Source organism: Bufo bufo, chromosome 9 (genome assembly GCF_905171765.1).
Source record: "Bufo bufo chromosome 9, aBufBuf1.1, whole genome shotgun sequence".
Lineage (NCBI taxonomy): Eukaryota > Metazoa > Chordata > Amphibia > Anura > Bufonidae > Bufo > Bufo bufo.
The window spans coordinates 161,191,861-161,205,750 of NC_053397.1; the positions used below are offsets into that span (position 1 = coordinate 161,191,861).

At 44.8% G+C, this 13,890-nt stretch overlaps 1 protein-coding gene across 2 annotated transcripts in view; it reads left to right on the top strand.

The window, feature by feature from the left end:
* The window catches only part of PLA2G6 (phospholipase A2 group VI), a 105,757-nt gene that overhangs the window by 76,596 nt on the left and 15,271 nt on the right, over window positions 1-13,890 (top strand). For both annotated transcript variants that reach the window (XM_040406867.1, XM_040406868.1), the window contains 6 exons: window positions 4,601-4,751; window positions 8,768-8,904; window positions 10,506-10,660; window positions 11,898-12,065; window positions 12,160-12,233; window positions 13,119-13,279. In XM_040406867.1, coding sequence (XP_040262801.1) covers window positions 4,601-4,751; window positions 8,768-8,904; window positions 10,506-10,660; window positions 11,898-12,065; window positions 12,160-12,233; window positions 13,119-13,263 — 830 coding nt within the window. In that variant the 3' untranslated portion in view covers window positions 13,264-13,279. The remainder of the gene's footprint in view (window positions 1-4,600; window positions 4,752-8,767; window positions 8,905-10,505; window positions 10,661-11,897; window positions 12,066-12,159; window positions 12,234-13,118; window positions 13,280-13,890) is intronic.

Genomic DNA, 13,890 nt, shown 5'->3' on the forward strand with positions numbered 1-13,890 from the left:
CTACCTGCGGCAGCAGCGCGCCACCGGCCGGGGCGCGAGGCAGCACGCCAAACTACATCATACCTGGACTGATCCTGATTTCCAGCATTAAGAAGGACCAAGTGCAGAAAAAGAAAAAACCTTCATACCAAGTATGGGAACGCGAGCAGAAGCGCACAAATAGAAGTCTTCATTGCAGGTACACTGGTTAAAGCCATCTAAACACCTGTACACTGACATACTTCCGTGTGCCAGATAGAGTATATCTGTAATACCTGTACACTAATATTAACTGTATTATGTCCTAAAGCGCAGTATCATAGTATTTATATAGATGCTATTCTTGCAGCAGCAGACCTTTGAGCAGGGTAGTAGAGTGGGTAGAGTATTGGTGCAGGTAGTATGTAGGAACAATATGGCTCCACCGATATTACGCATTGCGGACAATAGTGGGGTGGTGATATCTGAGCCTGAAGGCATATTAGACCGTTTTGGGGAATTTTATCAGGATTTATATAGCTCTCTGGTTCAGTACTCTACTCATACATTGGAGGAATACCTCCAGGAGGTTTCCTATCCGCAATTGTCTGCACCAGATAGAGAGCTGTTGGATGGAGAGATTACATTGGAGGAGGTAAACGAGGCGATAACGGGATTCAATTTGGGAAAGGCCCCGGGACCGGATGGGATCCCGTTGGAGGTGTATTCCAGATATGTGGACATTCTGGGACCGCAGCTCCTGCACATGTATAAGGCGTCTTTAGCTGGTGGTGCGCTCCCGGAATCACTGTATGAGGCTTCCATTGTAGTTCTGCTAAAGCCCGATAAGGACCCCTTGGAGTGCGGGTCATATCGCCCTATATCACTGTTAAACTTAGACTACAAAATTCTCACCAAATTATTAGCGAACAGAGCTTTGGCGGCGCTAGACACTGCCAAGGCGTTTGACTGGCCTTACTTGATACAGATCCTCAGGCACTTTGGCTTCGGTCCCACGTTCATCAGATGGGTTAATATCCTTTACAGTTCCACATCCGCGAATATTATGATTAATGGATCCCTGTCATCAACATTTAAACTATACAGAGGAACCAGGCAGGGTTGCCCTCTGTCTCCCCTTTTATTCGCTGTAGCTATTGAGCATCTGGCACTAAGGATCCATCAGGATGTTATTTTCAAAGGTATAGCTCTGGTAACTAGGGAGGATCGGTTAGGATTATATGCTGATGACCTCATTTTATACATGGATTCAGTGGAATCTACATTGCCTAGAGCAATAACCCTTATTGAGCAGTTTGGCTCTTTCTCTGGATTATGTATAAATTGGGCAAAATCGGCCATCATGCCTTTGTGGGTCTCGGACTGGCCGTCCGTATATTATATTTGATGGTAGTAGACAGATTTAAGTATTTAGGTGTTATTATTGCGAAAGACCCAGCTATCTCACATAAACTAAACACGATCCCCTCGGTGTCATATTTCGTGGATAAATTTGAATCTTGGAACACCTTACCGTTGTCCACCATGGGTCTGATAAACCTAATCAAAATGATTCTCCAACCTAAAGCTCTGTATCTGCTGGAACATACCTGTGTACCAATCCCACGTACACTTTTTTAAGATTACACTCAATCATGGCGACCTTCATATGGGGCAGGAACAGGCGGAAACTGGCCATTAAATCCCTACAGAGGAGCTAGGATAAAGGGGGGGCGGCCTTGCCAGACTTATTTTTGTATTTCCTCGCTGGTCAACTGCGATATTTGGTGCCATGGGTGACCCGGGATGTGCTTCCCAATTCTGAATATTATTTGCAGGAGTACTTGCGGCTCTCCACTCTATGGCCCGTTCTTGAAGGCCTTGCATCTGTATCAGGTTCGCTTTTACAGATCCATAGACTTGCACACCAGGTGTGGAGAGCTGCAAAGATGCAGCAATACAATGACCTACCGGATGATATTTTGAGACCACATTTCTTTAGATATTTGCAGTTGAGACATGCCCTCCAGGCCCAATTACGAGCTCTCAAGGGGCCGGTCTCGGCATATCCACTCATTGGGGTTTTTAGAACTCAGGGGCCAAGGGTATTGATATCTGCCCTTTATACACACCTGCTCAATCTCAAATTCTCAGCTTCTCCCTTAGGGGCGGAGTGCAAATGGAGGGGCAACATACCTACTTTGTCAGCTGAAGAATGGAGTGAGGCCTTAGAGGCTCCAGTAGTTGTATCACCGTCCCTCACTAATAGACTGACACAACTTTTTATACTACATAGATGTTACCTTACCCCGACTAGACTTCCTAAAATGAGTAGGAGGCCCCATAGGGGATGCCACAGGTGTGCGCAGTTAAATGCAGATTTCTGGCACCTTATATGGGACTGTAGTCACATTCGCCCATACTGGAGGGCTGTAATTGATGTCATATCCACCTTGATCCCAGATACTCTAGAGGTATGCCCCAATTCTTGAAGATGATTTGCGATCTCGCTATACACTCACTTTCATTAGGGAGGCTCTTTTCCTCGCCAGAAAGGCTATTGCTCTCAGATGGATGGCAGACAGACCCCCCACGGTTGGCCAATGGAAAGCCCTAGTCAATAACATAATTCCCTTTGAGAGGATTATCTATTCCCGCAGAGGATGTCCTCAAAAATTCCAAAAGATATGGGGACCGTGGTGTGCCTCTCCGTTGACTGTCACGACGGCCCACTTACACGCTATGGTGTAATAACCTTGTATATCTTCCCACTCAGTATTCCGGAATCTAGGAAGGTACTCATTTAAAGGAACCACAACACAATTTGGGACTGTTAACAAGGATGTTTAATTAAAGTACTGTACTATCGATGTATTTTTGCTCTTACTTGTCACGATGTTGTAGAATTCTGATCTGTATTATGAGATGTGTAACTCACCGCATACTTTTCTGAATGCTCTATAATGTACCTTGCTTGTTATTCTTCAATAAAGCGAGTTTAAAAAAAATAAACTTCAGACACTAAGCGGCCTAATGCTAGTTTGGCTGACAGCTATTCTTTCTGATTCCCCCCCCCCATACACATGCAAATTCAGCTTGGAGTATGTTTTTTTCAATGGGGAGAGGGGAATAGGTTACTGACATAGGGGAATAAACCTCTGACAACAGCTTATCTTCTCCTGGAAAAATGGGTTGGCATGTTGAAATCAAACACTACACCAAAACATCTGCCATTGAGGGAGAGGCGAAATACCCCAATGCACATGAAGTAGTAAACCGGTTCGGCCAACGTTCATCAGATGTGTATATTCACTTTTAGTCCACCTTCATACATTGCGGAATACTTGCGTTTATTCTCCAAGTATTCTCATGCAGAAAAAAACACAGCGTAGTACACTACCAGTAAAGTGTATGAAATTACACAAATCTCATGTACAGTTTGCAGATTGTTTCTGCACAGAAATTGCCCTACAGTGCGGATTTTCAAATCTGCCACATGTCAATTATATTTCTGGTTTTAGGGCTCTTTCACACTTGCGTTGTTTTGTTCCGGCATAGAGTTCCGTCGTCGAGGCTCTATGCTGGAAGAATCCTGATCAGGATTATCCCCATGCATTCTGAATGGAGATAAATCCGTTCAGGATGCATCAGGATGCCTTCAGTTCCGGAACGGAACGTTTTTTGGCCGGAGAAAATACCGCAGCATGCTGCGCTTTTTGCTCCGGCCAAAAATCCTGAACACTTGCCGCAAGGCCGGATCCCGAATTTTTGCCCATTGAAAGGCATTAATCCGGATCCGGCCTTAAGCTAAACGTTGTTTCGGCGCATTACCGGATCCGACGTTTAGCTTTTTCTGAATGGTTACCATGGCTTTCAGGACGCTAAAGTCCTGGTTGCCATGGCAAAGTGTACTGGGGAGCGGGGGAGCAGTATACTTACAGTCCGTGCAGCTTCCGGGGCGCTTCAGAGTGACGTCAGGGCGCCCCACGCTCATGGATGACGTGTCGCATGGATCACGTCATCCATGCGCATGGGGCGCCCTGACGTCATTCTGGAGCGCCCCGGGAGCCGCACGGACTGTAAGTATACTGCTCCCCCGCTCCCCACTACTACTATGGCAGCCAGGACTTTAATAGCGTCCTGGGTGCCATAGTAACACTGAACGCATTTTGAAGACGGATCCGTCTTCAAATGCTTTCAGTTCACTTGCGTTGTTACGGATCCGGCGGGCACCTCCGGCAGATGGAGTGCTCGACGGATCCGGACAACGCAAGTGTGAAAGAGCCCTTAGCTGCATTTTTCACCTTTTTCCAGTGAGAGTGAGATCTGCAGCAAAACCCTATCTAATCCACACCAAAACAAAAAAGATTGTGCGGATATGTTGCAGAAACGCACATAAATCTGCATTGAAATTCGTGTGGATCTTATGTGCGATCACCTGCATCGTGGGCTTCCACAGGACAGGGGTTTTATACTTTTAACCTTTTTAGATGTAATTTTATCTACTGACAAATAATAAACTGTTAAAAATACTGTCTGGAGTTTTGTTTATTAAGATCAGTTTTTTGGGGTTGGTGGAGCGGATTACTTTTGTAAAGCTCTGTGTATGATGTATACATGTTTACGGAATTTATTATGGCAGGAAAGTCCATGGAATACCTCCGCTGTTTGTACTTCCGCATGAAGAATGAGGTTTTTCGCGGCTCACGGCCATATGAGTCTGGGCCATTGGAGGATTTTTTAAAAAGGGAATTTGGGGAACAAACAAAGATGACAGATGTAAAGCACCCCAAGTGAGTTGAAGCCAAATGAAATGTCATAGTTTTATTTTTACTTCTCTTCTTGCTTTCTCACTCTGCCGTCGGTTATGCCAGTTTGTTTCTAATCAGCCTTGTGTGTTGTAGTGTTTTTTTTCTCATCCAGTTCTTAGTTTTACTTAAATTTTTTTATTGTAGTTTTTTTTGTTCCTTTTTCCCTATCTTTTTTTTTTTTAAACCGATTTCTCAGTTTTTCACCCATTGACACCAAATTTATGTTAATGAAAAACAAAGTCAAGTAATAACTTTTTTGAAATTAAAGGGAATCTGTCACCAGTTTAATGCTGGCTTATCTGAGCAGAACCCTGGGTCACTTACTTGAATTGGTGAAATCTGTATTGAGGAGCTCCAGTTCAAGCCAAGCACTCAGGTGTGCACACAACAAAGCGCACACTTGGGAGTCCTCATATACATGATCTCCCGGTTTTTCTCGCCCTCACTGATTGACAGTTGTATTCCTATTGCAGTCATCAATGGAGGTGGGAGAAGGTGAGATCTGGGAGCTTATGTATATGGGTACTACCAAGCTCACTCAGTGTATTGAGCAGACTTCAAGACAATGTATAATACGTTTCCCGCCGCTTAAAGTAAGAGTTCGGCCTCATGCACACGACAATTGTGTGCATCCGTGTCCGTTGTTCCGTTTACCATGATTTTCTGCGGACCCATTGACTTTCAATGGGTCCGTTGAAAACTCTCAAAAATGCACCGTTGTTCATCCGCGGCCGTGATCCGTGTTTCCTGTCCGTCCAAAAAATATGACCTGTCCTATTTTTTGGGCGGACAAACGACTCATTCATGTCAATGGGTCCGTGAAAAAACACGGATGCACACAAGATTGTCATCCGCGTCCGTGATCCGTGTCCGTATGCTACTTTCACACAGTCTGCATAAAAGCTTTTTCAGATCTGAGTTTTCACTTCGTGAAAACTCAGATCCGACAGTATATTCTAACACAGAGGCGTTCCCATAGTGATGGGGATGCTTCAAGTTGGAATATACTAAGAACTGTGTACATGACTCCCCTCTGCTGCCTGGCAGCACCCGATCTCTTACAGGGGGCTGTGATCCGCACAATTAACCCCTTAGGTGCTGCACCTGAGGGGTTAATTGTGCGTATCATAGCCCCTTGTAAGAGATCAGGTGCTGCCAGGCAGGAGGGGGCAGACCCCCCTCCCTCCCCAGTTTTAAATTCATTGGTGGCCAGTGCGGCCCCCCCTTCCTCCCCTGTATTACATTCATTGGTGGCCAGTGCGGCCCCCTTCCTCCCCTGTATTACATTAATTGGTGGCCAGTGCGGCCCCCCTCCCTCCCCTGTATTACATTAATTGGTGGCCAGTGCGGCCCCCCCTCCCTCCCCTGTATTACATTCATTGGTGGCCAGTGCGGCCTCCCTCCCCTGTATTAAATTCATTGGTGGCCACTGCGTCCTCCCTCCCTCCCCTGTATTAAATTCATTGGTGGCCAGTGCGGCCCCCCCTCCCTCCCTCCTAATTAAAATCTCTCCCCCCCCCCCCCCCCCCCCCCCATCATTGGTGGCAGCGGAGAGTTCCAATCGGAGTCCCAGTTTAATTGCTGGGACTCCGATCGGTAACCATGGCAACCAGGATGCTACTGCAGTCCTGGCTGCCATGGTTACTTAGCAATTTTAGAAGCATTATACTTACCTGCGCTGTCTGTGACCGGCCGGGCGCTCCTCCTACTGGTAAGCGACAGGTCTGTGCTATAAGGAATGCGCCGCACAGACCTTTCACTTACCAGTAGGAGGAGCAACCGGCCGGCCACAGACAGCGAAGGTAAGTATAATGCTTCTAAAATTGCTAAGTAACCATGGCAGCCAGGACTGCAGTAGCGTCCTGGTCGCTATGGTTATCGATCGGAGTCCCAGCTATTAAACTGGGACTCCGATCGGAACTCTCCGCTGCCATGGGGGGGGGGGGCCGCACTGGCCACCAATGAATGTAATACAGGGGAGGGAGGGGGGCCGCACTGGCCACCAATGAATTTTAAAACAGGGGAGGGAGGGAGGGGGGCCGCACTGGCCACCAATGAATTTAAAACTGAGGAGGGAGGGGGGTCTGCCTGGCAGCACCTGATCTCTTACAGGGGGTTATGATACGCACAATTAACCCCTCAGGTGCGGCACCTGAGGGGTTAATTGTGCGGATCACAGCCCCCTGTAAGAGATCGGGTGCTGCCAGGCAGCAGGGGGCAGTCATGTACACAGTTCTTAGTATATTCTAACTTGAAGCGTCCCCATCACTATGGGAACGCCTCTGTGTTAGAATATACTGTCTGATCTGAGTTTTCACGATCTAACTCAAATCCGATGGTATATTTTAACATAGAGGCGTTCCCATGGTGATGGGGACGCTTCAAGTTAAAATATACCATCGGATTGGAGAAAAATCCGATCCGATGGTATAATAGGGACTCCTGACTTTACATTGAAAGTCAATGGGGGACGGATCCGTTTGCAATTGCACCTTATTGTGTCAACGTCAAACGGATCCATCCCCATTGACTTGCAGGCCAGGCGGACACCAAAACGACAGTTTTTTTTACTTTCCTTCATGTCCGTGGATCCTCCAAAAATAAAGGAAGACCCACGGAAGAAAAAACGGACACGGAACTACGGAACCCGTTTTTGCGGACCGCAAAAAAAAAAACTGTCGTGTGCATGAGGCCTTACACAGTGATCAGGAGGAATTTTGGATCAGTCATCTAGGCAAATGTGTTTCAGTTCATCAAATTCCTTGCATGCACAGCCTTTCTCAGGTCATGCCAAAGCATCTAGAAGAGAAGGACTGTGACTTGGCCACTCAAAAACTATATTTTAACCATTCTTTTGATTTACTTGTGTGCTTTGGTCATTGTCTTCTTGAATCACTTAGCATCTCTTCAGATCATGACTGCTGCACTTATATTCTTCTGTAAAATATTATGAAACATTGCTCCCTCAACGATCAGAAGGCATCCAGATCCTGAGGCAGCAATGCCGCCCCAAACCACGATACTCCCTCCACCATGCTTCACAGTTTGGATGAGTTTTTTGTGTTTGTGTGCAGGGTACTTTTTCTACAAACATAGCGTTGGGGATTTGTGCATCAAAATTCCAATTTTGTCTTGATTGGCCATAGAAAAATTCTCCAGAAGCATTGTAGTCCCTCAGGCAAACTTTTTAAACTCATTTTATTGTAGGCTAATTGAAAGCAAACCGTATAACGTCCATACATTATGAAACAGCATGTCAGAATGTTAAATTTAGGGAGAGTGAACCAAAAAGCTGCATCCTTCTACATCCACGTTTCAGTAAGAATATTGTAACAGGGCAGCACTAGAGAACGGAGTGAGGGAGGAATCCCACCTTTTTCCCAGGACCCATAGAAATTTTTGAGGGCAACCTCTATTCTTATATACTAATTTCTCCTACGGAACTACATTGTTAAAGTATAACAATTATTTCATTTTTTTAATGTGTAGGGACAGTTGGTGTAAGCGTTTTTGTATTCGGGAAATATTTTTATGTAAAGTCTCCCTTTAGCAGCCCTCTGAGCATTGCTAAGGACAATCCATCTTCAGCCTTCTACTGAATGCTGAAGACGGTGGGTAACATAACTGTAAGACCAGAGACAGGCTCGGGTCCCTGAATGTGTAACAAGGCTTACCAAGACTCTGTCACTCTGCAGTTTATCTGCTTCCAGTGCTAATCACTAGCAGGAGGGATCCCCTCTATCTTCCCATACGTCTCTGGTTAGTGCTGGGAAGATGGGGAAAAGAGCGGGGCTGCAACATTCATAAGGATAGGTCACCAATATCAGATCTGGGATGGGGTCCGACACCACCACAGGTCAACTGTCCAACACTGCACCTGGTCGACATCAAACAGCTGATCGGCAGGGCTGCGATCTAGCCTTATGATAGGCCATCAATATCAAATATCAGCTGAGATTATATTTCTATATCTATTCTTGTGTCCCAATTATTTCTAGAGTAATGGTGACTAGTGCAATGTCAGATAGGCACCCGGCAGAACTTCATCTCTTCCGAAACTATGAACCCCCAAATGCAGGCCGAGAACCAACATTCAAGAGGCTTGCTTCATTCCGGCCAGTAACAAAACCAGAAGGTAAATTAAGAATGCAAATGTGTTTGGGGGGGTAAATATTATGCATTTTAGGTCTGTTTATATACCGTTGTTGAATGACAATAGTATTTACTGGCGTAGTAGGATAGTGACATTGTTTGTAAGTCTTTGGGGAGGTCGAAATTTATCACGCCCTTACCTCCCAGAATTGTGGCTTATGAAAGTTGCAAAATAAGACTTTTGCAACTTTTTGGGCTTATTTGCACAAAAATTGTTACTACTGCAAGTAGCTAGGAAAGTGTTTGTGGTTAGCTATGTTAATTAGTTTCACTCCAGATTTATCACTGGGAATTTTTTTTAAAGTTGCAAACTAACACTAATGGGGGGGTTGGGTTGTATGAAAAAACTGGAGTAGAATTTCTAGACAAAGGGTTGGTTAAATGTTATACATTCATCTAACATTAATTCTGCAATGTCCTGTATCCTTATAATAACATGTATCTGTCTTTCTATTCTGTACTACAATGCTTTCATGTTATTATGACGACAGCCTCATTATGCTGGAAAGACTCTAATGTATGGACTGACGAGATATTTGTTGTTGTATACAAAAATTTTATTGTGTTAATACCTTTATTAAAAATCAATAAAAACGATTTTGATAAAAAAAAAGAATTTCTAGACAAAAGTGTTAGGTTTACAGATTCATAAAATTTAACAAACGACTTGTGACATTTGATAAATTTAGCGCAAAAACACCACCCTAAACTGAAGTAAAACTGATTTCAAATATTGCCCTTTATGATAAATTTCCACCTATCTCACTTTCATTAAAGGGGATGAGCTCCGCGCCCTCTTCCTATGCTATGTGACTTTCACTGTATCAGTCACATAGTCTACTTGCAGCTCAGCCCCATTCAAGTCAATGGGGCTGTGCTGCAATACCAAGCACTGCCACTATAAGATGCACTGTAAAAGCGCCGCAGCTACCCGAAACAGCTGATCGGTGAGGGTGCCGGGACTCGAATCCTTTCTGATGTGATATTGATGACCTATCCTGAGGAATGCTCATCAATGTTATATCTCGGATAACTTCTTAAAAGAAGAGATGAATTGCTGAATGTAAAGAAAGTATCTTGGTTGTCTAGCCGTGGTCCCATCTCTTGGGGACCAAAATATTACACAGTCCATAAACTGGTAGTCCATACGGTACCCTGTTCAGTCTGCTTTACTTGTGTGTGACCCTAATAACTCTGTTAATAAGATGGATTGTTACTTTAGCCATATGTTCCATATCTCTGCTTGCTTACCACTTGTAGGTGAAGAGGAAGAAAGTTTAGAGCTGTCGTGGGAAGGTATGAGCAGTGTCTGCCAGCTACTATCAGCTATTTGCCCCACTCAGACACGCTCTAGCTGCTGATAGTCTGTGAGCAGTAGTATCACGATAGATCTAGGTCATTAAGATGCTTCATTAGCTGTAATTTAATACCCACATTTTAGTTCCTAAAATGTCCTTACAGTATGCTGAAGATCTTATTGGATTTCTGTCTGGTTTTGTTTATTTCTCCTATTCAGTACATTCTTAATCCTTTCTTTGCCTTCTTCTTTTGTGCTTTTGCTGTTTTCTGCTCTCCTGAACACAGATCAGTTGGTGTGGCGTGCCGCCCGCTCCAGTGGTGCTGCTCCCACCTACTTTCGCCCCATGGGCCGTTTCCTGGATGGCGGGCTGCTATCAAATAATCCCACCCTAGATGCCATGACTGAAATACATGATTATAACACCTGTATGAAACGTGAGGTGAGGAAAATTTTCTCCTAGAAAGGTATTAGTCAGACATGTACTATATTTAAAACATGCAGAAGATTAGGCTGCGGCATTGCAGGAGATTGCACTGGTATCAGATGAACCCGATGACTTGGGGCCTCACCTTAAATCAAATACACTACATAGAAAATGATGATTCATTGAGTTGGATTTTTTAACACCTTTTGAAGTTTTCACACTACGGATTTTGACAACAAATCTGCCTACAAAATTCAGCATGGAATCCGTCCATTTTTTTTTTTTTTGCACATCCTTTTGTGGTTTTTCTATGAATTTTTTCTTCTTAACCAGTGGGTGTTTTATTTTTATTTTCAGGTTGTGGTTTTTGCTACAGATTCTCACCAAAAACTGCACAGAAAACGTGCAAAAAGGCATATTTGTTTCACTCTTCCCATTTATTTCAATGGGAAATTCAGCACAGATTCTGTGCCAAGATAGGGCATGCTGTTGCTTTTTTGCATGTGAAAAAGGGCAGGGGCGGACACAGACAACAAGAAGTACAAAGAATGTGCCTGGCGTCCCCCTCCCCCTTTTCCTCAGTGCTTTGTGGCGAAAGGCAGGGGTGTCTCCCACCAGAAGAAAGCGTCAGGCATGTCCAACATGCCTGATCCTTCTTTCGGCTGACATCTGCAGTTGAGGAGAGCTGGGACACCCCCATACACAGTATATGGTACATTATCTACTGTGTGGGAGCACCTTATGTGTTAGTTCCTCACAATTCTACCTGTTGGTATGGAATTGGAAAACTGACTTTATTTTTATTTTTTGGGGGAAGTTTTATAGAAAGTTGCATAACTTTAAGGCCACCTGCACATGGGTGCACGGTTTCAACCAGAATTTAAAGTCTGATTTCTCTACGTTTCAGACCAAATCCACACCAAAATCTACATGGGTTACTTGCGGATTTTGATCGGGATTTGGCCCAATCTCACCCTTTGCATTGCATCCACAATTTTTTTTTGAAATGCTGAATCTTTATAGCAGGTGAATCTCCACATGGAAAAAATATGTAGTCTGTACATGTGATTTGTCATAACTCATTCACTTTGCTGTCATGCCACGACTTTTCCACACGAAAGCCCACTCTGAAAACCACACGTAAGCCGAAATGTCTGCAAGTAGCCTAAATCATACAATGAATATGCTTATTGGCATAAAACTGAAAAACCCCTTGAGTAATATTTTTTATGTCTCTATCTTTTCTATTCAGGGTAAAGGTGGGCAGGTAAAGAAATTAGGTGTGGTAGTATCACTTGGCACCGGGAAGCCTCCACAAATTCAAGTGAGCTCCGTTGATGTGTTTAGGCCATCTAACCCATGGGAGATGATGAAGACTGTGGTTGGAGCAAGAGAACTGGGCAAGATGGTTATAGACTGTGTATGTGTAGATCATCCGGAGCGTAGTACTGTCCAGTTTTTGTATTATTTTCAGTTTGTGTACACAGGTTTACTCTTGTAAGTTGTCTTTTCAGTGCACAGATTCAGATGGTCCAGCTGTAAATAGGGCCCAGGCATGGTGTGAAATGATAGATGTTCCATATTTCAGGTGAGCTATGTCACGTTCGGTATGTAGTCTGACCGGGGCCAGGGACTTGGTGGTATTCATAACTTCCATTTATCTTGCACAGCACTTGCAATTCTCCATTGATGATCACTACTGGCACTGGTGTATTCTCTGATGGACATGTCATGGAAGATAATTTTGAGACAACTCTATTAAACGGGTTCTCCATCTGTACATAGAATAGATAGTCATTATCAGATCGGCAGGGGTCCGGCACCTGCCACCCCCTCAGCTCAGCTGGTCAGAACCAATAATGGCCAGTTCGCAGTGTTCGCCGATGAACACATGCGATCTGCCATCTTCACTCCCAAGTCTGGCGGTGCAGAGGTAAGTCTTCATCGGGCTGTTCTTGGAACTGCCTGCTCCCGGTGACCGCATGTGTTTCAGAGCGGCTCGCGGCGCAGGCACAGGTAAGGACTTACCTCTGCATCGCCGGACTTGGGAGTGAAGATGGCATGTGTTCGTCGGCGGACACTGCGAACTGGCCATCACTGGTCAGGACTAGTTCTGGAAGTGAATAGTAGCAGTGCTGCAGTAAGGAGCTCTGTCCACTGCACATGTATAGTTTTGGCGCCTATTTCCACCACAAGGGCTACTTGTGCACAGCTGATTGGCGGGCTAGCACCTCCGATTTGATATTGATGATCTATCCTTGGGATAGTTTAGTAGTTGTTAAATCCTTTTAAGGAATGGGGGTCCAAAAACTATTCAACTATTCTTGTGTCTATATATGCTTTCCTTTAATCTTTCTGAAATATCACTTGGTTCTGATTGACATGTGGTCTAAAAATTGGCTCGTGTTGTCACTTTATTTCTGGTGATGTTTGGCTTTGCCGTTATTTCCCTTCTTTGATATCTTAACTGTAGGTTAAGCCCACAGCTGCAAACAGATGTCATGCTGGATGAAGTTAGTGACGCAGTGTTGATTAATATGCTTTGGGACACCCAGATCTACATCTACCAGCAGAGGGAGGAACTGCAAAGGTTGGCAAGGCTTCTCTTGACACTATGAAGACTGAATTCTAACAGTAAGTTCTGCGTCCTGTTCTCTACGCCCTGACACCACACTGTATTATGTGACTGGATTCAGGCTTTTATCATATTAGCTGGAAAATGGCCAGCTGCCCATATCCTTCTTTAGAGCTTTAAGCTGTATCCTAGCTGTGCATGTGCATTAAAGGGGTTACCCAACCCCCAAAATGCCTGGGCACCTCATACAGGTTATATTCACCCTGCTCCCTGGCACCCGCGTCGCTCCTGATGCCCACATGGCCGCCGCTGCATCTCCCTATTGCGTGGATTAAAACATCTGGCAACGAGGGGGGTGGTCAGTCAATACCAGGCCGCGACTGGGATGAGCCTCCCTAGCATCACGTCGCCATGTTGGGGAGGCTCATCCCTATCGCAGCCTGCTTTTGGCTAACATCCCCATGGCTGGATGTTTTGATCTGCACGACGGGGAGATGCAGCGGCGGCCTTGCGGGCATCAGGATTGACGTGGGTGTCGGGGAGCAGGTTAAGTATAACCTGTACGAGGTGTCCGGGCATTATATGGGTTGGATAACCCCTTTTATATTCTTCTGTCGTCATAGACGTATAAACCTTATTCTGTGGAGAACTATATCTATCTGCATTGAAT